The following is a 23,819-nucleotide window of genomic DNA, read 5'->3' on the forward strand; positions in this document are numbered from 1 at the left end:
CAGGGGCAGTCATGTGCCAGGGACCCGTAGCTGGAGAGTGTCGGATCCCCAAACCAAAACAGTTTGTGTGGTAGACGTTGGCGAGAGCCCACAATCCCCCGCTGCAGCGCCTGGAGGGCCTGCAGGATCCAGCACGGAGCGCCAGTCCTCCCAGTGGTCCGCCCCTTTCTGCTCTGTGACTCTGGGAACTCCCATCAGTCCAGTGCCTTCCTGGATGCTTTCTGAGCCCAAAGCTGTTTGCAAATAGCGGGTGGAGACACAGGCTTCATCCCAGCCCCAAGGGCGCAGAGGCTCTCTCCTTGGGGAAGGGTGGGGGAACTCCTCGGCCCTGGGGTGCAGGCTGAAGCCCCAGGAACAGGCCGAGGAGAAGAAGGACTGTGTTGGGAAAGGGCTTAAAATATCAGACACAGAAATGGTAAGAATGCTGCCGCCCGGCTCTGCTGGGCCTCCTCCGTCAAGGTGAGCGGGTGGAGATGCCCCCCACAACGTGCCAGTGCCACACTAGACCCTGGGGGGGGGGGGCGCTGCTGCAGCTCAGTACTTCTGCTGCTATTTTTTATGAGCCTTACATTGCTCTCAGCCATAAAAAGCAACATACCGCCGACCGTCACCCTCTATCCTGTGTGTGGGGATGAGGCAGCAGCCAGATTACGCAGAAATGACTTGGTGACTAATTCCTGAAGGGATGCCTTGCCTACCCTTTCCCTTCAAGCACAGGCCCATCCCGGCGGAGGGTGGACAGAGCACACAGACGTGGTGGCTGACAGAGGACGGTGAGACTGGTGGGCAGGGTCGAGGGGTGAGGGCGAGCGGGAGTGCACGTAGGTGTGAGCCCCTGGGCATGCTCCTCTCTGGCCGTCAGGGCTCCCGTGCTCCCCGGGGGCTCAGCTGAGGAGCAGGTACAGCCTGAGGCCAGCTCGGCGTCCCTGGGCAGGCAGTGACAAGGAACAATGAGATCAGCGACCTTCTAGGTGACAGGAGGGAAAGGAAGATGGTGTCAAGAAACAAACGGAAGAGCTCAGAGTGGGTGCAGCGCGTCAGGGATACGTCCTGGGGGAACTAGCGCCTTGGGCTACGCCATGCCAAGTGCTGCCGTCGCCCCAAGGATGGAGTACGCATCCCCTGGGTGAGGTGCTCCATGTCCTTCCTGGGAGCCAGAGGATAGACTCTGGGGTGCCCTGGGGGGCTCCGTCGGTGAAGCATCATCCTTCGGCTCAGGTCATAATCCCACGTCCTGGGATCGAGCCCCATGTTGGGTGCCCTGCTCAGCAGGGAGTCTGCTTCTCCCTCTGCCCCTTGCCCCTGCTCATTCATTCTCTCTCTCTCAAATACATAAAATCTTAAAAAAAAAAAAAAAGATGAACTCAGAAGCAAACGGTGGACCTCCTGGAACCTTGCTGTCACAGCAGCCACTCAGGGGCAGCCTATCGGCTGTGCTGTGGGCCCCCGTGCCCTCCAGGGACAGAGACAGAGAGGGTGTGGCGTCCTTTCCAGATCCTGGCACCATCAGGGACACCAGCCGCCAGCACCGTGCCCAAGGGCATCCGACAGCTGTGTATCCAAACACCCGGCATGAGGTGCCACCATGGCCCCTCCCCCTTGGGGTTCCATTCCTCGACGGGGTTCTCCATCCAGCTTCCTCGTCGACCCCCTAGTGGAATGGTCCAGACGTTTGCTCCCCAGCAGCTTCTGTCCATGACACATTAATGCCACAGACGCACCTGTGCCTGTTTCCAAGCTGGGGCTCCTCCTCATCGGGTCCCATGTTCTCTCCCCGGGAGGTGACACCCCCCGCGGGGAAGGCATGCTCCAGACCCTTCTGTGGTCGCCGGGGCTCAGTCAGGACGTCCGTTCCACGTGGAGGCTGGCAAGACCCTGTAGAGATGTTCACACCTCCTTCTTCAGCTCCGCACTCTTACTGGGGGCAGAATCCTCTCCTAGGCCCTGGGCGCTATCAACACTAAAGGCCTCCCTCCATGCTCTGCAGGACACCTGTGTGCAAGGCTGGTGAGCAGCAGGGCCTCCTCCACCAGGGGGATGCCTGCCACGCAAACCCAGTCAGCAGGGCTCCCTGTGCCCCAGGCTTCTGCATGCGGCTCCGCCTGAGCAGGATGCACACAGGCTACGGAGTGGGAGTGAGCGCCAGGAGCTGCGGCCGTCCCCCTCCCGGGCCGCGTGGCCTGGGCCCTCCCGACCCTTTGCTCAGAGCTACTTCTTCAAATCCTTGACAGGAACAGTCCCGTATGCATAACATGGCAGAAAGGACAATTCCTGTGTTTAACCAGAAAGTAAAAAGTAAAACCGATGCCCAAAGCCTTGCAAAGTCTCTGAAAAGGAAATGTAACACCTGATATTGGAGTTGGACAGAACAGAGTTGTCTTTTTTAAAAAACAAATTATTAAATAAATATAAATTATTTTATTTATGTATTTGTTACATTTATTATAAATAAATGATTTAATAAATGAGAGTTTCTCATGCAAGCACCATATGCCAACTCTACAGATACAAAAAAACTGTTTAGATTGGGAAGAAATTATTGAAACGGACACAAAGAAAGATGAATGTCAGATTATAAGGGAAAACCTATGTTTCCCTTCAAAACAGAGATACTCATTCATTCCTTGGCTTTCAGATTCTCGGTCAGAGTCACCCTGTAACCGCTGGAGACATGCTCCCGTACATTTTTGTTATTTGCAGAGTTTGTCTTACAAGGTGACCACAAGTGTGGGTTTAGGGGAACACGGGGAAGCCCGGGCTGGGCCTGCTGGCGTCCGACCATGTTCCCACCAGCCCATCAGTGTGCCCCAGGCTTCTGCATGTGTCCGTACAACCACAGCTTACTGACAGATGCTGCTACCTGGGAAGCAGTGAGTCCACCTCCTGTAGCACCTGTCATTCAGGCCTGACCTCAGCTACCCCATAATGGCGTTTTCTGCAGAAAGCACGGCCCAGCCTCCTCGTACACAGGACGTAAGACACACTATGTGCACGTGCGGGCCGTTTCCAACAGGAAATCACCCACAGAAGGCACGATGACAAGAAGAATGTGGCAGTAACCGTGACAAGTGCGTGTTTACGGTGTGGGCTGACACAGGGTGCTGCAGTTCAAGCTCAGCCGGGAGTGTATGAGACAGTAGGGCTCTTCCCTGCCCCCCTGTGCCTGTCCTCACGTGACCACGGGAGCACTACACAGATTTCGGGGTTACCATATATCCGCAAAGATGGGATCACAAGCAGTGGGGGAGCACCGTGTCTTCTGGGGTCTGTGTTAAGCACGTTCACACACATCCGTGACCTTGTTTCCTTGTCATATCCTACACATACTGTTGTAGAGAGAGTCGGGGCCTGAGACCCTCTTGGCACCTGCCCTTCCTTGCTGTGTGCTCTCAGCACTGGACACTCGATAACCTGCAAGGTGAGGATATTAGTACATACCTAGAGGGGTGTTTGGGTGTCCTCTAAACCGACCCCATCACCCTCTGCCCTATCCGTCTAGAGCGGTCTGCTGCTCCCCCAGACCCTCTGGTGAGGTCCACACCTTGGGCCTCCGTGGGCTCACAGCACTGCTACTGGCCATGGAGCCTCACAACCCAGGAGGTCATCCTCCGTCTGGAACGACAGGGTGGATACAAGGAAGGTCAGCCACTTCTCACCTGACCCTCCGGCTCCAGGATGGCAAGCTCGTGATGGGTCTGGTGGGGTTGCCATGGGCAGAGTGGGCAGGTGCACTGTACATTACCTATATGAGGTGCTTTGCTCTGACAGCACACGTGCCACTGGAGGCCATTTTCCTGTAGGACCGCAGGCTTTCTGGCCTCCCAACTCACTTCCTGTGACAGGGGCTCCCATTTGTGGTGGAAGAGATGTCACGGGTGGAACCCGCCTGCCCAGACATAAACCCTTCCCACTCTAGTGAGAGAGAGTCTCCATGGTCTCAGCCTAGGAAACCATAGGGGGTATGTGGGTCCCCAGGAATGCTGCAGAGGCCCTTCCCAGAGAAACATTGTTATGAGGAGTTAATTCCCCATCAAGCTGGAAACAAGATGAAAAGGTATCTATCTCCCTGGGACACCTGGGTGGCTCAGTGGTTGAGCATCTGCCTTTGGCCCAGGGCGTGACCCTGGGGTCCTGGGATGGAGTCCCATATCGGGCTCCCTGTAGGGAGCCTGCTTCTCCCTCTGCCTGTGTCTCTGCCTCTCTCTCTGTGTCTCTCATGAATGAATAAGTCTTTATTCCCTTTCACTATTTTTTATATTCCCCAAATGAATGAGACCATATAATGTTTGTCCTTCTCCGATTGACTTATTTCACTCAGCATAATAAAGGGGAAAGGAGAAAAAATGAGTGGGAAATATCAGAAAGGGAGACAGAACATGAAAGACTCCTAACTCTGGGAAACGAGCTAGGGGTGGTGGAAGGGGAGGTGGGCGGGGGGTGGGGGTGACTGGGTGACAGGCACTGAGGTGGGCACTTGACGGGATGAGCACTGGGTGTTACTCTAATGTTGGCAAATTGAACACCAATAAAAAATAAACTTATAAGAAAAAAAATAAATGAATAAGTCTTTAAAAAAAGAAAGAAAAGAAAAGAAAAGGTATCTCCCTGAGATCTTGCACCATTCACTGATTCAAAATTCATTCACTGATTCAAAACTCCCTTTAACCAATTCAAGCAGAGCACGTGCGTGTGCAGAGATGAAGGAAGTCTCATCACCACCATTCCAGCTGGAGTCACCTCTGTGTTAGAGGGAAGTCCAAGGGGTCCTGAGGCTGTGTAAGACTCAATGTTTCTACTTGAAAGTTACTATAATTTCAATCATATGTGATGTTTATGTATTTATAACACGTGGTTATGTATTTGTAAGATCCCATATGCAATCATGCATCAGTCATAACACTGACAATCACTCCTGTTTCATGGTCCCAGGACAGGCTAACAAAGAACAGAAGTAACTTTGAGCATCTTAATATTGACATATTTTGCTGGTTTTCTGGTGTTTCCCACCTGATCATTTGAAGATGATGGAATGAACAAAACCCCACTAACCCAAGTGCTGGGGGTGAGAGCTCTGCCTACATGGTGTTTTCTTTACATGGAGACTTCAGAAATCCTCTTTTCCTGCTTTTATTGCTGGAGTCGTTTTGCATACTTGGGTGTTCTGCCTTTATGGTGTCAACATGCTGACAGACGCGTCTTCTTGAGGATCCTGTGTCTTGAAGAGATCGTCCACCTGCTCATTGTAATTACATGAGACCCTAGTCACACGAGTCAGAGGACCCTGTGCTCACACCAATGTTTCAGTGGAGAATGAGGAAGGCAAGTGATTCCCTGATGAAATCTTATTTCTCTCTCTCTCTCTTTTTTTAAACACCATTTCCAAAATGTAGAACTCAAAAATTCCCATCAATTAAGGATTCTGCTTACTTTGCTTAATCTGGGTGTTGCTTCTCCTGTGCAGCAATAGGTTATACATGAACGGGATTTTTTTTTAAGATTTATTTATTTATTTATGAGAGACACAGACTGAGAGAGAGAGAGAGAGAAGCAGAGACACAGGCAGAGGGAGAAGCAGGCTCCATGCAGGGAGCCCGATGTGGGACTTGATCCCAGGTCCCTGGGATCATGCCCTGGGCTGAAGGCTGACACTCAACAGCTGAGCCACCCAGATGTCCCTGTGAACAGGATTATTTGCATCAGGTTGACCTTCATGGTCTACCGTGAATACAACAAATATGATGACAGTTTTCCTTGTAAAGATGGGCTAAACAGCCCTTTGTACTTAAATTTAAATAGAGACAAGCCTCAGGAAACTGGGCCCTCTCAACGTTTGGGGATTATAGAAGATGGCAAAGCCTGTTTGACACCAAAAAACAGTTACAGAGTTAATGTTGAAGCTTTTACAACTAACATAAAAGTAAATGCTGCATCTTCAACTAATGCACTTTCCTGAAAGATGTTTAGAAATTAAAAAAAAATACTCCTGATGGAATACTTAATTAAACATTTTTTACTATCATGCTCCACCTTGGCTTGTGCTTTGTCTGTTTGATCCTGGATTTGGAGCAAAACCCATAACATGGATAGGTGGACAGGATGGAGGAAAGGCAGGATGGAGGGACCGTGGCTGATGGATAATGGATAATGGATACATGACGGATGGATTTTACATATTCATATGTACAGAGAGAGGGAGCACCCTGATAGCAATGCAAACATAAGACATTTCCTCAAAATCCTATCTATGGCTTAAGAATCCTTCTACATTAACTTTTCTCATCCACGGGTGATACATTTGGTAAGTTGCTCATTCTGTACCTTATTATTAATTTAAAAACAAAAAAACAAAATGCTAACACAGGTCCCAAAGTCAGCAAACAAAATCAGTCGTCTAAGAGATTGGCTGTGTCTGACCGAACACCAACTGAGGCCACGTAAGAGTAAGAGGATCTCTGCGTCTACACACACAGGTCTGAGGGGCTTCTTAAACCAGCCCCTCAACCAGCCTCCATGCTCAGGCACCGGAGAGGCACCCCCGTGCCACTGCTGGCCTCACGCGTGTACACAGAGGGAGGGTGTGTTGGTGGAGAGCTGAGCACCGTGATGGCATAATTTAGACCCAAAGCAATTCACCTGCAATGCCCTCAGTCTATAGATGAATTAAAACCATGGGTTTTTAAGGACTTGCCCCAGAGTCCAGTTCTAACAGAGATGCCTCCGTGGGAAAAGAGATTCCTGGATTCTCCCCTGAGAGCTTGTAGAGAACCACTAATAATCCCACCCTGCTGTGCTGCCTCCGCCAGGGCCCCTCCTGGCTCCTGGGTCCAGACCCACATTGCTTGCCCTCTTTCCCTGAGGCCTGTACTGACCCTCAACTGTTTCTGAGAATAACCTTGCTCATCCTCCTCCACTGCCCCTAACCCCAGAGAAGCCCGCAGTCCGGTCCTGGACTGACCCAAGCCGCCAAGAGAAAACCAACAGAAAAATGTCTGGTGGCTACGGCATCATCCTCACATAGCTAATCCCTTCCCTGTCAAATTGCAAAAGCTCTAGAATTCCATGAAATAGCAAAGTAATCCACGCGAATGTTCCAAAAGCATACTTTCCATTACTGTATTTTCTGCACACACATTAGGCCATTGCTTTCCAAAATATCTGATTTGAGGGCTGACCAGGAGGGAAGACAAGAGAACAGGTCATTTCTTCTCTGTATGAGGAGGTGGAGGCTTAGGAGTCATCGCACGACGACGTGATACGAGCCTTCACCGAAACGTACCATCACGATGCTCCATCTTTCCTGAGGCCTGAGCAGCTGCTTTGCTGCACAGATCGCCTCTTATGTGCAATCACATGTGGTTACGTGAAGCTTGGGAATTCCTCTTTGTGGTCAGAGAATGCCTCACATTGCACTCCCATGAAGTATTTGGAAGAAAACAGAAATATTCCATATTCACGTTGTGACTTTGGACTCCTAAAGCATTTAGTCTGTAAGTCCCAGGACGATTTACTGCTTTCCAATTGGGAGATGTGGGAGGTGATATGTTTGGTCACAGGAAGTGGAGCTCCAGCAGCAGAGCTGTGGTGCCCGCTGGGCCCGGGTGACCCGAGGGAGCATGGCCTGCAAGCCTGTGGGGCCCAGGGCATGTGGGGATGGACCTCCCATTGCACCTCGACTCCCACGGTGCTTAAGGATTCATGAATTAAACAGACAAATAAACAACTGAATTATTAGTGACAAACATTCAGAAACTAAGGCAGCACCTGAAAATCTGGACAGAGGCTTTTGGCCCCAGGAACCAGGCCAAGGGCCAGCAGCGCTGCGGGAAATCCTGACCCGACACACAGGGTTGCCAGCCTGCTGCATCCCGCCCTGACCCGCAGCACCTCCTGGTGCCGACGACGCTCACTCCGCTCCGTTCCTTGGTTCAGTTTTGTTTCTCTGGGCACCAAAGCCGCTGGCTGCCCAGCCTTCACCTGAGCATCAGCTCCTAATCCACGAAGTGATGCGACACTGGGGCTGGTTTCCATGTGGGAAAGAGTCCCTGCATTCGTCACTTAGGAGAGGCCACACTGTGTTCTCCTCCCATCCTTCCTCACGGAGATTAGTTCCCGAGTAGAAGGTTGGCCTCCTGCCAGATGCTAACGCGTCCTCTCAGGACACATCCTGACCTGCCTCCTGCACAGCCTCGGGGACATCAGCAGGCCCAAAGCATCTCTGACTCAAGAGTGGAAAGCAGGAGAGCGAAAATAAGTTTTACTTTGTCCTCCTGAGAGAAATAAGGGTGAAGCTGAGCAGAGATAACGGGCACTCACAGCACAGGCAATAAGTAAAATCCATATTTTACCACGGTGTTTAGTTTTATTTCAGTATAAGCACAACTGCTTTCACGTGCTTACACATTTCATGGTTTAAACATAATTTTCATGTCTTTGTAGCATATTGTACACAGAGCACCCTTCCCCCCAGCGCTGGGCACCTGCACATGTCTAGCGCTCATCCCACAGCTCTCTGCAGGGGCCACAACGCCCAGCCTGCAGACGAGCCAGCGGAAAGATGCTAAACACTCAGCAGCTCGCCCATCATCTCAGGGCAGCGGAAAGATGGCTAAACACTCAGCCCACACTGATAGACTGGCTCATTCATCCACTGCTCGCTCAGTGACTGAGCAACTACTGAGCGCCTGTCACATACCTGACACCATTGTAGACACTAAAGATACATCATGGAGGTTCAGAGGCCCCAGCCTCGCCATCAAGGAGAGCATCATCTCCTGGGGCAGATGAAGGCACAACGCTTCCAGGTCAGAGGATCATTAGAAGGAACCACGGTGTCTCTTAAGAAGTCCCGAACACTGAGACGTGCAGTCCAACACATGATTCCACCACCTACCCAACGCTTCACACTCGAAGTGTCAGCACAAGCCTGGGAAATGGGACTGAGTGGGTTCTTCTTGACAACCGAATCTATTCACAGTTAGGAGTTTGGGAAGTTTAATAACAATGGAGATAATGTTAGCAAAACGGTACAGGCCTGTCAAGCCGAATGCTTACATGCAGGCAGGGCCTATGGCTCTGGGATTGCTTCTAGGATCTGCACAGAGACCCTGCCAGCCTTAGAACCGGTTATGCAATTCGTGGGGGCCTCCTCAGAGCAGGACTGCACATCACAGCCCACAGGACACCCTGACCATCCGCATTTTACAGGGAGGGAGGCTGAGGTTTAGAAAGGTGAAGCATTTTAACTCTGCTCCCGAAAGCTGTGATGTCATTTCTCAATAGGAAAGATGCTCCACCAATCTTTTAAATATAAACATCTTTACCTGAAGCACAGGGATTTACTGAAGATGAGAAAAGGCCCTCTGTCACCCGACAACTGCCAGCTGTGAACACACCTGCCCATGCGCCCTGCCCACACTCTCGTCTTCAGTCTAACGGGGGGCGGGGGGGGGGGACAGGGCAGCTCTGACACACCATGACGTTCCCCAGGGCCCATGGGGCACCATGTGTAGCGCTCTGAGGGACCCTGGCGGTCTTGTGGCGTGTACACAGGGCACAGCCCGTGCTCCTGCTCCGGGAAGACCAGACTCCCGAACAGGAGGCCCTCCATCTCTGCTTTCCTAAGGTAGCATCCCGGAAAACACCCTGGAGCAAGCGGAGCAAGGTGAGAATGTCCCCCTGCAATCAGCAGCACAGGCAGGCAGCGGGCAGTTGGCAGGGCTTCAATCCCCTCCCCTGGGCCTCCCATGGGGCTGCAGGCCTTACTGCTGGGGACTTGGCCGTGGGTGATCTTCGTTTATCCCAAGCCTTGCCTCTGTCACTGCAGTGCCCTGTACACTCCCCAAGGTATCCAAAACTTTGTCATCACTTGGGCCGCAACACAGTGGGGTCAAGGCCAACCTGACCCTTTCTCTGAAGTCTTCATTCATCAGAGACAAGATGGCAGCCAAATAAGCCAAGTTCTGCCCTGGGGAACAGAAACTCCCACGGATCCTCTCACCAGTGGATGGGTGTGTGGGGGGGGCGGCTTGGGAAGGAAGGACTAAGAGGCCTTGCATGGCTGGGACTTGGGCCCGACCTGGGCTGACACCCGCCCTGGCCCTGTGCACCAAGGCCCTAACCAGAAGGCTCAGGGCTGTGCGTCCCCACTACTGCTCCTACAGCAACCATCTTGAAAAACAAGAATGCCATGTCTTCCTCAAGTCCATGGATCATGCAGATGAGAAACTAAACTGCTTCCTGCACCAAGAGATGGAGGAAGATTGATCACAGGATCAGGCTGTTCTCCCGCAGTGCCCCAGGCTGATCCGAGCCTTCTCTGCTGAGCCCCTGAGGAGGAGTGTGGACACCGCACCGCACCCGCCGACCACGGAGCCTCCTTATGGATCCCCGAAGCACCGCCCACCCAACGGGCCTGGAGGGAGCGGACCGCCATCCATCAGAACCGCCATGGACAGCTATGATTAGATTATAAAATTATAAGTGAGATTGTGGTGTGTCTGCTGGCGTAATTACATCAGCATGCTAATGCGGTTTTAATGGTCTCTAATGATGTAATAAGAAATAATGGAATTTACTTGACAGCTACATAACCATTAACAAAACATATTAAGTATCACTGGTGCTTCCATAAAAATGCAGACGGTCTCTGAAAGCGCCAGCTTGCGCAGCAGCCCCTCTCCTCTCCTGGAATGGCCGGCAGCCCTGAGAGCGTGTCCGTGGATGCCCCGGTGTGGGTCATGCAGTGGCCCCTCCCCGAGGCCCCAGGCCCCCTCTGGCCTGTGCACTGAGCCCAGGAGCACAGCTGGTACCAAGCACACGCATGTGCATGTGCATGTACAGTAAGGACAGGCCAGAGCTGCGGCACCCACAGTAACGGGGAGAACTAGGGCTGCAGAGAAGCCCCGGGCACCTGGAGGACCCGTGATGGGTGAGAGACATGACGGCAGGGGACACTGGGGACTCCCTGTGCTGGGCGGGGCTGGGGAAAGGATCCCTGGGCGTCTTGCTCACCCGAGAGCTACGGAACTGTCTCACACAAGCTCATAGACCGGGTGATGCTGTCAGGTCCCCATGGGACGGAGGAAGCCCCCTGTTTTCTGACCAGGGAGAGACTGCGGCAGGAGACTTGCTGGGTCACCAGCTCCACCCAAAAGTGCTCCCTGGAAGCCTGTGTCCCCATCATCCTCAGACATGACACAGGTGCAGGGGGAAAGGGCTGAGACATGTAAGCAAGCAGCAGAGCCAGCTACGGGCCAGGGACAGATGGAGTGCAGCCAGCTCCCACCAGATGTGCCACAGGGCACCCCCCACCAGACGCCCTACAGGACACTCCACAGGGTGCCCCTGCCCTAGGCACCCCCCACTGGATACCCCACAGGGCACCCCACAGGACACCCCATGGGGTACGCCCCACCAGACACCCCACAGGGCACCCCCCATCCCCCAGCCTGCATCGGAAGCCCCTCCAGGAGCCTGACTTGCCCTCCTGCCCTCCAGCCACTGCCCTGAGGCTCTGGCTAAGTACACAAGGACAGGGAGGTGGCAGGTGGGTCGTGTAGAATCAGGAGGGATCCAGACCCCATCCAGGGCTAAATGTCCTCTGGACCTCGGACACTGTGTCTCCTTGTCTGTGGTGACCCCTTCCTTCAGTGGGAAACGCCCAACTGCTGCTGCCCTAGGGGCACAGACACATGGCTACCACCTGGACCTGGGCTGTTCAGCGGCTGACCTGACCCGACTCCCAGCCTGGCCCCAGCGCGGTGGCCCTCCCCGGCCTGGAGAGCTGCACATTCAGAGACCCCCAGCCCACACGCTCCCGCCTGTTCTGCACACACCTCCCCCCGCCCCCCAACCTGCGACACCTGTAGCACAGGGCTGGGCCACTGCATGAACATACGGGCATGTCTAAGGAATGAGCAGCGGCAAGGCGCCGCCTCCAGGAGGCACCAGGCCTGGCACAGCTGGCACCGACGGCAAAGGGAAAATAATGATGGTTCAACGAATCCCCTCCCTGGCAGCCTCACCAAGTCAGCCCCGCCAAAGCTCACACTAATGCCTCTCTGCCCGATTACTTTGCATCAAACTTTCTCGATTGTGGCCTAAGCTGTAGCAATATCGTCCAAATGCTTGGGCTACCCTGGCTGCTCCCCGAGCTCCTCCTGGAGACGTGTCTTGTTACCCCTTCTCCTGGCTCCCACAACCTCTGTCCCTTTGATGGTGGCGGCTCTCATTTGTTTGCCTGCTCCCTCCGTGGCAGCTGCATTTCCTGAGCCCATGGAGGCAGGGGCCAGACCTGGCGTCTCCTACTCATGGACCGAGGGGTGAGCAGCGCACCCCTACTTGTGGAGGCCAGGCCTGGCTCCACAAGTCCTCACTCTGCTGCAGGCGCAGTCATGGCGCTAGGTGCCCGATGTGAACACGTGCCAGGGGTTACCGTGACCCCTGACCTCAGGTCACCAGTGAACGCTATAGACGACTGGCCACGTGGGAGGTGCAGGCACACTCAGGAGACCTCCCTCTGCTCTGCAGGGAACAGCCAGCCAGTGCCACCAGGTCCGGCCTGGCTCTGCCTGTGCAATCCTGTTCACTGCACACTGTAGAGACCATGCCCCGGGCACAGGACCTGTATGGGCTGCCAAGGGCTGCAAGCCGCCGAGTGCCCGTGTCCAACAGCCAAGCCCCTTCCGCAGGGTCGGATGGGGATGGGCAGTGCCTAGATGCATGAGTGCACCTGGCAGGGACTTCTGCATGGAAAGGAGCACACGTTGACACAGGGTGTTCTCGAGAGCATCAGGGAGGACAGGTGGGAATACGAGTGGCTCCCACGCGCCTGGCATGCAGTGTTACCAGACAGGGTAATGGATGTCTCCCAACCTCACAGCTACTGCCCACACCCACAGCGTCTACCTGGTATGGGGTCAGCATCACCAGCCCTCAGCTAGAAGTCCCTGGGCCTCCACTGCATCCTTGTAATTCACTGTTCACATAGCTGGACACATGCTCCCTTGGTGGGTGCTCCTGGTGGCTTCCCAGCCCACAGAAGGACAGGCTCACAAAGGACCGGGGGCCACCTGAGCTGCCCTGCTTGTCCGCACAGAGCACCTGTCCCTCCTGTCTGTGGGTGGCCTTCCTGGCCGCGCACCTACTCCCCAGGCCCCGCAGCCTCTATCCCTTGTTTCCACGAGGACTAGGGCTACCTGACCTTTCCCAGCTCCACTCTGCATATGCTTTTGCTAGAATGTCAGCTCTCTGCTCCACCTTGGCATGGTGCTCCATGAATGTTTGTTGAATGAAAGTATGCAGATGGTCATGTTTGCCAGGGCAGACGTGGGCCAACTGCCCTCAGTAGGTGGACATGGGCTGGACAGTTGTCGGCTGCAAGGAGCCCAGGATGTGAAGCTGGGGTCCTGTTCAGTCCAGGACTGGCCTTGGCTCCTCTCTCCCAGCTTCTGGCTCCTTCCTACTCAAAGGGGATGAACCACACAGGAGCTGATGGCAGCAGGGAAGGGTGTGCGGAGGCCCTGGTGGCGAGGTGGGTGGGCAAGACTTGTTGATGGTCAGAGGAACCTCCAGGACTGAAGGCCCCAGGCCAGCCATCCACATCAACAGACAACTCAGCTGAGCCTCTTCTTTCCAGGTCTGAATGGTCCTGGCTCACACACAGATCCATCCCCACGCTCCCCTCTGGACTGACCTCCACATCCAGAACCCCCCTTCCCCTACCTGGGACATGTGGGTCTGTCCACACCTGCACTCACTTATGCACCAACCTGCTCCTCTCCCAGGCACCTGCTCCTATTCTGTGCATTCCTCAAGAAATGTGGAGGCAGTGGCCCCTCATGGCTGACGTGCCACGGGCCAGCACCCCAAGCCTCCAGTGTCATCAAATCTGCCTACAACCTGTGCGCTGATGACCAGAGAGGCAGGTTGTGCTCTGGTGACCCGGTACAGGGAGCACATGGCAGGGTCCATACACTGTAGGTACTCCATAGTGCTGACTTCTTGTGGACACGTGCCATTCCCTGGGTTGACTCATCTGCAGTGGGGTGGGGCCCAGGCTGGAAACTTCTAGAGCCTCCCAGGCAATTCTAGGTGCAGCAGGGCTGAGAACCACAGCTCCGGTGGGCACTGCCCCTCCAGATTATAGTTTTTACAATTATGCTCCTGTATCATCTGTGCTCAAATAACTCCCCAAACCCACCTAGAATTCTCCTGGTTCTCTCCTGAACAGCTTCTCTGATATAATTAACAAGAACCCCAGGCACACAGTTCTTTCCCTTGCAAACCAATTTATGAAACAGAACCTGATGCGCGTGGAGAATAAAACCCCAAGACCCCGTGCCCGGCACTCACGTGATGTCTGCGAAGACGCTCATCGGCACCTCCAGGAGACGCGCGACGCTCACCAGCAGCTCCTTCCCATCTCCTGGGCTCAGGGGGCTGTGGACAGAGCGGGGGCAGCGTCACAGAATGGAACTCATCAACACTTGAGAAGCCGCGTGCCCCCGCGCCCCCCGCCTCAGCGCCTATGGCATTCCTGTCACATAGTGACCAGGCTCCTGGGGCAGCTGGGATCAGGTGCTTCTTCAGGCATGATGAATCACCTGAATTTCCAAGCAATGAGACAAACAATACAGTGCAAATGGAATTGTTAGGGGCGTAATGGGCCCATGATCCTGCAATGGCTCAGCTCGGCCTTCAATAAAAAATATAATGGGGGGGGTGGAGAAGGGGAAAGGAGATGGAAGGGAAGCAGGTGCTGAGAATCCAGGGTGGGCTTCAAAGATACAAAGGAAACACAATTTTAAATGGACTTGTTTCTAAAATGAGTGATGTCCTAAGGACAGAGACCTGATGGGATACATTTAGAGGTAAACGGGGAGACCAGGGGACACTCTGCAGGGACCCTGTTGAGGGGGGCAGGTGTGCTCTGGGAGGATGAGTCCCAGGCCCCAGAGCCTCAGGGAGCCGTGCAGGGGAAGAGCCGTATGATGTGTGGGGACTCAGAGAGGGGGTCAGCAGTGTCATCCAGGCTACAACAAGTCCCACCCACAGCCACACCAAGCCCTCCTCTATGATGTCGGCATTGGCAGCACCAGCAGGGCCAGAGTGAGGCCACAGCTCCAGTGCCCCTGCCCACAGCGCCTCTGAAGGCTGTTGTCCCCAGGGCCAGGTCCAGCACAGGGTGGGTGGACAGCATCTGCAGAAGAGAGTGAATGGGCCTGACGAGGCCGGTGGACACTCCTGAGCATACATCCCCCAGCCCAGACGCCCACGCAGGACCTGGCCTGGCCTCAGGGACCCCCACTCCAACCCCACCCCCTCAGTTCCCGGCTTGCCCCCAGAGGCCCGGCCCCACCACACTCTGACAGCCAAGCCTGCCGCCTGCGCCTGCTGCATCTGCTGCCCACCTGGCGGCTCTCCGCTCCGGGCCCCGCTGACCTTGGGCATGAGGACAGCGGCCACTGAGGCCTTTGCATTGGGGCTCATCTTCCCTCCACAGCCCCACAACCCAACTGAGAGGCCGGCTCCTGTGTGGACTCACGGCAGCGCCGACAGTAAGGCTTTCATTTCATTGTGTGGGCTTCAGGCTTTGGTCACCAACACAAGCAGACGTGATGGATGTGTTAACAGCACAGATGTGTGAGTACACAGGAAAATGTCAAAATTTTGACATTTAAAATCATTAAAATGGGGGTGCCTGGGTGACTCAGGGGTTAAGTGTCTGCCTTCAGCTCAGGTCATGACCCCAGGTCCTGGGATCGAGCCCCATGTTGGGTCCCTATTCTGCCGGGAGCCTGCTTCTTCCTCTGCCTCTGCCCCTCCCCCTGCTTCTGCTCACTCATGCTCTCTCTCCCTCTCTCTCAAATAAATAAAAATCTTTACAGAAAATAAAAAAATAAAATCATTAAAATGTAAGTTCTTAAAGGAGTCCCACGTAGCTGACAAGAGGACAATCAAAAAATAATTGTCGCCCTTGGAGCAGGAGGACCTGCCATATTCCTTTCCTGCCCATTCCCACTGCCTGTTCCCCAGGAAGGAGCGTGATCTGCACCCAGGCAGTGCCAGTCCCGAAACACTGTCCAGCCCACAGTGGGCACGGGGCAGCAGGGGTCCGAGATGCAGCATTGACAGAAGGCCCTGCACGTGTCACCTTGACGATCGCCCGAGAGACCACAGGGCCTGATGTGCTGCAACTGGGTGCTGTCCTCACAGTAACAGAGACGAGCAGGGTCATGCCCAGGGTCACTGTGTGAGCCCAGAGGGGCCCACCCGGGTCAGGCATGTGAACACTCTTGAATGAAATAGCTTAAGGGGCCGCCCGGAGAAATCCTGTCTGTGTGGAGGGGGTCTTGGCTGGGAAACGCCTGCAGAAGCTGTGGCTACCAGAATGTGCCTGGGTCCCCAGGCAGACACCCCGCAAATGCTCTCTGGCAGTGCCCCGAGTGACGTGTATGTGCTGGCTCCTGCTGATGGCCCACGCTTCACTTACTCCTTCCCGCCCCACCCCTGGATGTCCCCGGGGACTGGCAGGGCGCCTCCCAGTGCTGGATGGAGGTTTGGGCCCCAAGCATCCAGCAAGCAGAGCACAGGTGTGCACAGAACACTGGGCTACAAGGTCTCAGCCCCGTGCCCTCCTGTCTCCAGAAGTTTGAATGGAGGGGAGGAGTACCCGTATGTGGCCAAGCAAAGAGATTCAGTTAAGGGGTGGCAGCAGGTGCACAGCCCGGACATGAATGACAGGTGGGTCTAGGAAAATGGCCCACCAGGTGACAATTACTTGGTGAGGAGTAGGAGAAATGAGGCTCGGTTTGCTGCCGCATATGCCATGAGGGTGCCCCCGACAGGCCCATTCCTCCATGACACCCCTGCTCAACGGTTGTCAGGCCACCCTCTTCCTGTGGTCACTCAGGACATGCTGTGCCTGCACATGTGCCTGCGTGTTGCCAAGGCCATGGTCAGTGGCTGGTGTGCAGGGGCCTCCCAGTGACTGTGAGGCCACAAACCCTGGTCACCCAGACAGCCTTCCCCCCGAGCCTGCACTCAGAAAAGCAAGCCTGCACTGGCCCTGCACTGAAGACGAGCACGGCAGGCAGCTCCACATGGGCTGGGACAGCGGGCATCAATTGGTGAGACTCCTAGGACCCCAGGTCTGCGCACACACATGCGCAGACCCAAGAGGCTGCAGCGTACATGAAGGGGGATGTGTGTGCAGCTGTGTGTAGGAAACAACGCACCTCTCACCAAGAGGGTCACCGGCCCTAAAACCAGTGAGGTTGTGGGGATCACAGGCACTAGTAGGCCCACTTGCCTGCCCCCTCCTCCCAGGCACCCTCAGCTCCCCTCCTGCAGCCCCCTGCATGCTCCATACCCACAATGCCACAGAGTGCTTCCTCCCTTCATCCTGGCCAACATCCAGGCCTCACCAATTCTAACCACAGAGCCCTGGGGGGCTCCTTCCTTTTCCTAAAATGCCTTCTGCTGCCATTCGGAAGCACCCAGGCCACCACTTACCATAGAAGGTCTCTCAACTACTTCCCGTGTTTTACTCCTACTCCCCTGCAGATGCAGCAAAGGCCTTAATCACATCTGATCCACCGCCTACCACCCCACCCTGAACACGAACCAACCAGGTCGCCTACTGGATCCCATAAAGTCTTCACTCTAGCCTGTTTTAAATCAAAGGGCGACACGATGTGATGGGGACGCGAGGCGCTCTACCATGAGTCCTAGCCCCACTCCAATCTCATGACCAGCTCCTGACCCCCATGTTCCTTCACTCCATAATGCACAGTTAGCACTCGTTCTCGTAACAAGGTTATTTAAAACAGCCTTAAAGATGATGAAATTCACTGGCTCAGAGAACATGTATGAGCCCCCCTGCCTCCACGACAAGGCCCTGGCCCTCTCCTGGGCTGCTGCTGCATGCTGTCAGGGCCGCGGCACGGAGCACAGATGGCTTACGACAATACAGGGTCTGGTCAATAATTAGACCACTAAGATGGTGCTGAGTGTCCTCAAAATGGGCATGCAGTTATTTCTATTTTATTTTATTTTTTTCTATTTTATTTTTAAAATACATGGCCATCATCTGTCATCTCATGATCTGAACTTCCTTAGAAAGGAGTTGGAGTTAATCTCAAAAATCAATGGACAGATATGGCACACACAATTGCATCTGTGTGCCTGTGACAGCTGTCACCCTGATTACTTGGACACCTGACACTGCTGTGGAGGGAGAGACGCATGCAGCACTGGCGGCTCAGGTCCTCACTGCCAGCCTCGACATCTAGTGGCAGAGAGGGTTCTCGAAATCTGGATGCAATCTCCTTTAAGGCTTTCTCACTGAGGCAGAGCAATGTGTTAATATGACTGTGGAATCAGATGCCCCTAGGGACCTACTAAATAAGCAAAATAGGAGAAAATCTAAAGCATTTACACCATTCACGTGATGGGATGCCCAGATGAGAAGTGACCGTACACCCATTTTTCATGAGGGCCTTAATGCCACACACAGCAGGGGCCGTGGAAGTCTGTGAGGGTTCCCCCACACTCACCCCTGTGCTAAGACCTCTTACCAGTGTCTCTTCATGCACAACAGACTCGTGATGAAGCTGTTGTCATTAACCTCATTCTGGAAATGATGGATGGAAACTGAGACTAGAGAAATTAAATTCATGCCCCAGGTCATGCCACCAGTAAGCCCCAAAGCCCACATGTTACTCATCAGTGAGTGCTGTGATGTGGGCTTCCAGGCTATGGGCAAGCCCAGGTGAGGGCCACATCCTCACCTGTGCTCTACCTTTTAACTAAACTGAGGAGTGCCTGCACCCATCATTTCTCCAGGTCCTGCTTTTGCAATGGTGTTCCCGTCTCCTCCTCATGGGCCCAGACAGTCCTACCAACCACACATGCGTGCCTAGGACTCTACATTCAAAGGCTGACCTTTTATCCTTCTGCTGCTTCACTTCCTGATTTCGGATTATTTTTATTATTCACTCAAAAATTCACCCAAGGTTAAGGAACCAGATGATGATGGATTGCAAAATGATAACAGTCAACTTTCATACAATCTTTTTTGATGAGATATTTGAAACCAATGGATAGAATGAGGTTTTCATGGGATTCCCGTTATTCCAGCGATTCACATATATTGTTATTAATGAGTAATGATATTCATTCTATTTAAATAATCTTGTAAGCTAGTTATACTTTTACTAATCCATAGCAATTCTCCCCAGTGCAGAAAAAAGATGTTTCTGATGAGGAGAAATGAGACAGGAGCTGTCATGATTCAAAATCCCAACTCTAATTCAGTACCACCTTTCTTTCCTGCAGAGAAATAAAGCCCAATGTTTTCTGGAGAATGAGTGAGTGAGCTCATGGTCATTTGTGCAACCAAACGGATTCTTCTGACTGCTGAGCCTTCAGGCTTCCAGAGCACATTCAAATTCATGTGGTGGCACCAGTAACCCTGAATTACTCTTACTAGCAAAGCTGTTGATAGCCACCAACTCTTCATAGGTAAAAAAATCAATTGGTGAAAAACTGTTGTATTCCAACAACTTCAAGTATATTTATTTCTCTCAACTTTGGGGGGAAAATTGCCAACAGCTTAACACAAATCTAAGTATACAATGTCTTAGTTTTACACAAAGTGTATTGACATCAAAAAGATAAAATGAGGGAGATAGCACAAAAATGTAGAGCTTTAGTATGTGTTCAAAGCTGTTATCAGCTTGAAACAGGCTGTTCTAGACATAGAGTATTTCATGTAAGCCTAATACTGACCAAAAAGCAAAAGCCTTTAATACGTACACAAAAGAAAAAGAAAGAAATGGAAGCACACACTACAGAAAATCATCAAATCACAGAGGAGGAAAGAAAGGAAAGGAACAGAGGAATTGCCAAACAGACAGAAAATAATTTACTAAATGGCAAAATGAAGCCCATACTTATCAGTAATTACTTTAAATGTAAATGGACTAAAATCTACGATCAAAAGACACAGGTGGCTGAATGGATAGGGAAAAAAAAAAACTTAACAATGCCCAACTCCATGCAGCCTATAAGAGACTCCATTCAGCAATGAGGACACTGACAGACTTACAGTGAGGGGATGAAGGAAGATGGCCCACAACAAGGAAGCCAGAGGAGACCAGGGTAGACAATATGAGGGGAAGGAAAATAGTCCATGATGAGGGAGCCAGAGGAGAGCAGGGTAAACAATATGAGGCAAAGGAAGATGGTCCATGACGGGGGAGCCAGAGGAGAGCGGGATAGACAATGTGAGGGAAAGGAAGACGAGACGGTCCATGACAGCGGAGCCAGAGAAGAGTGGGATAGACAATGTGAGGGGACAAAGGAAGATGGTCCATGATTGAGGAGCCAGAGAAGAGCAGAGTAGACAGTGTGAGGGGACGAAGGAAGACGGTCCATGACAAGGGAGCCAGAGAAGAACGGAGTAGACAAACTTTCCTTACACAAAACAGAATATAAGCTAAAGTTTGTAATGAGACAAAAAAAGATTAGTATATAATAATAAAGAGGTCAGTTCATCAAGAGAATAAAACATGAAAAATATTTATGCACCCAGCCCAGGAGCCCCTAAATATATAACATACCAACATATCTGATGAGAGAAACAGCAATATAATAGCAGGGACCAGAAGGACCTAAGAGAACATGAAGGACCTTCCACCCAGTAGCAACAGAATACACACTGTTCTCCAGCATGTGGAGCATTCTCCAGGACAGATTACATGACAGTCCACATACAAATACTACTAAGTTTAAGAAGATTGAGATCATACCACACACCTTTTCCAACCACAATGGTTCAAAACTAGAAATCAATTAAGAAGAGAACTGCAACATTCGCAAATATATGGAGATTTAATGATATGCTGCTAAACAACCAATGGGTCAAAGCTGAAATAAAAAATACCCAAAACAAGTGAAACTGGAAATGTAACACACCAAAATGGGTGGGAGGCAGAACAGAGTCCAAGAGGAATGTTTATGGTGACGAATCCAGCACTGTGAAAAAAGAAAGATCTCAAGTAAACAACCTAGGTTTACAATGCAAGGAAGTAGAAAAAGAAGCATAAATGAAGGCCAAAGTCAGCAGAAGGAAGGAAATAATGAAGATCAGAACAGAAACAGATGAAATAGAGACTGAAAAGACAATCTAAAAGATAAATGCAACTTAGAGCTGTTTTTTTTTAAGATAAATAAAATAGACAAACCAAGGGAAAAAAGAACTCTCACAAAATCAGAAATGAAAGAAGAGACATAAATACAACAGGTTGTAAGAAAACGACTAGGAACGATTATATGTGAACAGACCTCCCACCAAGAAGAAAGAATAAATTCCTGGAAACACCCAACCAACCGAGCTTGAACCACAAAGAAAGAGAAAATCTGAAGATGCCAACAAGAGACTGAACCAGTACACCAACATCTCCCAACAGAGGAAAGCCCAGGACCAGATGGCCCCCTCCACAGGCGAGTTCCACCAAATGTCCAAAGAAGAATCAGCACCAAGCCTTCTCAAAGTCTTCCAAAAAACAGAAGAGGAAGGAGCACTTCTAAGCTCATCTTATGAGGCTACCATCATCCTGATACCAAAGTCAGATGAGGACACCACAAGGAAAGAAAGCTCGGGACAAGATCCCCAATGCAACGCAGATGCAAAATCTACAAATAAAATATTGGCAAAATGAGTTCAACAACACAGGAAGAAGGTCACACACCGTGATGAAGTGGGGTTTATTCCAAGGATGCAAGGATGGTTCAACATCCGCAAATTGGACAAGGTGACCCAGCACACCAGTAGGATGAGGGATGACAAGCTATGATCCTCCCAGTAGATGCAGGAATTGCACATGGCAAAATGCAACATCCATTCATGGTAAAAACTCATCAGGGCAGGTATGGGGGGGGGGGAAGGGCAGTGCAGCCCGCTGGACCTTGCCTGAAGCCCCATTGGTGAAACTGTCTGGAAAGCCGTAGTGAGCCATCTGGGCCAGTTCGTAAGCACAGGTGACATTTTGCAGATCAGCCTCATGGTGCAGAGAGCGTGAGGAGGGGGGGACAGAGCTGGGGGAGTGGCCCAAGCACGCCTGCTGTCCCTCCGTTCCTCTGCACCCTCCTCTCATAATCCCTTCTCCACTCGGCAGCAGAAGCATCTGGGACAGGGGACCCCAACCCCACCACTTGCTGGCGTGACCTCCAGCGGTGTCCTGCATCTGCGGGGGGCCAGGACCCAAACCCCTGCTGGGGCCCCGCAGCCTCACCAGCCTCCCCCGCACTGATGGCGTCCACCTTCCCACGGCTGTAGTTCAGCTCCTCAGGTGTCCACGCTCCTCCTGACATGATTTCCTTCCCCCACCTGCCCCCCGCCCCTACAGAGCTTGCAGTAACAACCAGACAAGTCCATCAAAAGCTTGAACAGGACCTTTACGTAACTAGAATCCGGGAGGTTGTGCTGGAATTCAATAACCCATGGCCAGCTCTTCCGAAAGACGTTCTTCTTTATTTTTTTTAAGTCATTAAAGTCCCAGGGAAGCCAATATTCCACAACTGAGCTACGTGAGGACACTACCTTCTCTAATTCTTCCTTTTCCTTCTGTCTTCATTCGTCATCTGCAGTTTACTTCAATTTTGACAGCCTAGCGAATCTCTTTTCATGTTTCTCCTTTTTCCTCTCTCCTATATAGGAGTGATATTTAAACTGCTTAACTCAGACAGATTTAATTGGAGGTCAACTTATAAAGCAGATGACACTTTTCAAAAATCAATTGCTGTGGTTGAGCTCTGAAGGTCCCCGGGGATTCCTACTATGGATGCTTTTCCTGAATAGGAAAAGCAAAACTTCCCCAGCAATTATAGAAATCCGATACCAAACCAGGCCGTGCGGCTATAGATGGCAGACATGACTGCCTGCCACGAGGAGGAGGCAGACATATGGGCAGAGGTGGAGCGGACACAGCTGAAAAAGATAACACAGATGTGAAGGTTAAGGGTAGATCAGGGGTGATACAGGTGTAGACACAGAGGGAGGTGCACGTGTGGATGTGGGTACTGATACCAACACACGTGATTAGGAGACACACATGTTTGGATGAGGGCATAAGTATAGATACAGAAATGCAGATGCTGATTGAGATCCGTGATGTAGATGGACACAGATGTAGACCCAGGTAGACCATGCGGACCCGGTGTAGACACACGTCTATACCCGATATAGGTATAGACATGCAGATGCTGACAGAGATACAGTTCAGTACAGACACAGATATATGATGTGGATGTGGATGTAGATGTGGATGTGGATGTGGATGTGGTGTAGTGCAGATATACCCTGGAGATGTAGGTGTAGACACAGATGTAGAGACAAGTATTGGTGGTGACCCCCTTGCTGACCCATCAGATATGAGCATGGCCCATGGAGTCCCAGCATCACCAGAACCCTTTGAGGCCCTCTTGCATCTTAAGCCCCCAAGCAGAGCTGCAGAACCCACAGAGGACAACTCCGGAGTGGACAGTGTCCAGGTCCCAGGCTTGGTCAGAGTGGGCTGGGCAGTTCCAATCGTTCCTTTTCCTCTGTGCAGCCTCCCACCCCCCCATTTCACCTTTTGCCATAACAGAGAGTGTCAGATGTGGGAAAGGGGGGTCCACAGTCTGGGACCATTAAAGAGCCCCTTCCTGGTGTGGTGTCACCTCTTCAGGCATCTCCTGACTGGCGAGACATGGCTAAGCCAAATCAGGAACCCATTTGGTCCAAGAGGCCCTGGACTTGTCTTTAACACCCATCG

The 23,819-nt window shown here is 52.3% G+C and overlaps 1 protein-coding gene and 1 long non-coding RNA gene across 5 annotated transcripts in view; one reads left to right on the forward strand and one right to left on the reverse strand.

Annotated features, from left to right (window-relative positions):
• PTPRN2 (protein tyrosine phosphatase receptor type N2) overlaps positions 1–23,819 on the reverse strand; it is a 725,828-nt gene that overhangs the window by 382,174 nt on the left and 319,835 nt on the right. For all 4 annotated transcript variants that reach the window (XM_049095287.1, XM_049095286.1, XM_025449397.3 and 1 more), the window contains one exon: positions 14,353–14,439. In XM_049095287.1, coding sequence (XP_048951244.1) covers positions 14,353–14,439 — 87 coding nt within the window. The remainder of the gene's footprint in view (positions 1–14,352; positions 14,440–23,819) is intronic.
• LOC112661576 (uncharacterized) lies at positions 15,103–20,085 on the forward strand. The gene is made up of 2 exons (XR_003137835.3): positions 15,103–15,642; positions 19,339–20,085. It is a non-coding gene; the product is annotated as an uncharacterized LOC112661576 (long non-coding RNA).

Source organism: Canis lupus, chromosome 16 (assembly GCF_003254725.2).
Source record: "Canis lupus dingo isolate Sandy chromosome 16, ASM325472v2, whole genome shotgun sequence".
NCBI classification, from domain to species: domain Eukaryota; kingdom Metazoa; phylum Chordata; class Mammalia; order Carnivora; family Canidae; genus Canis; species Canis lupus.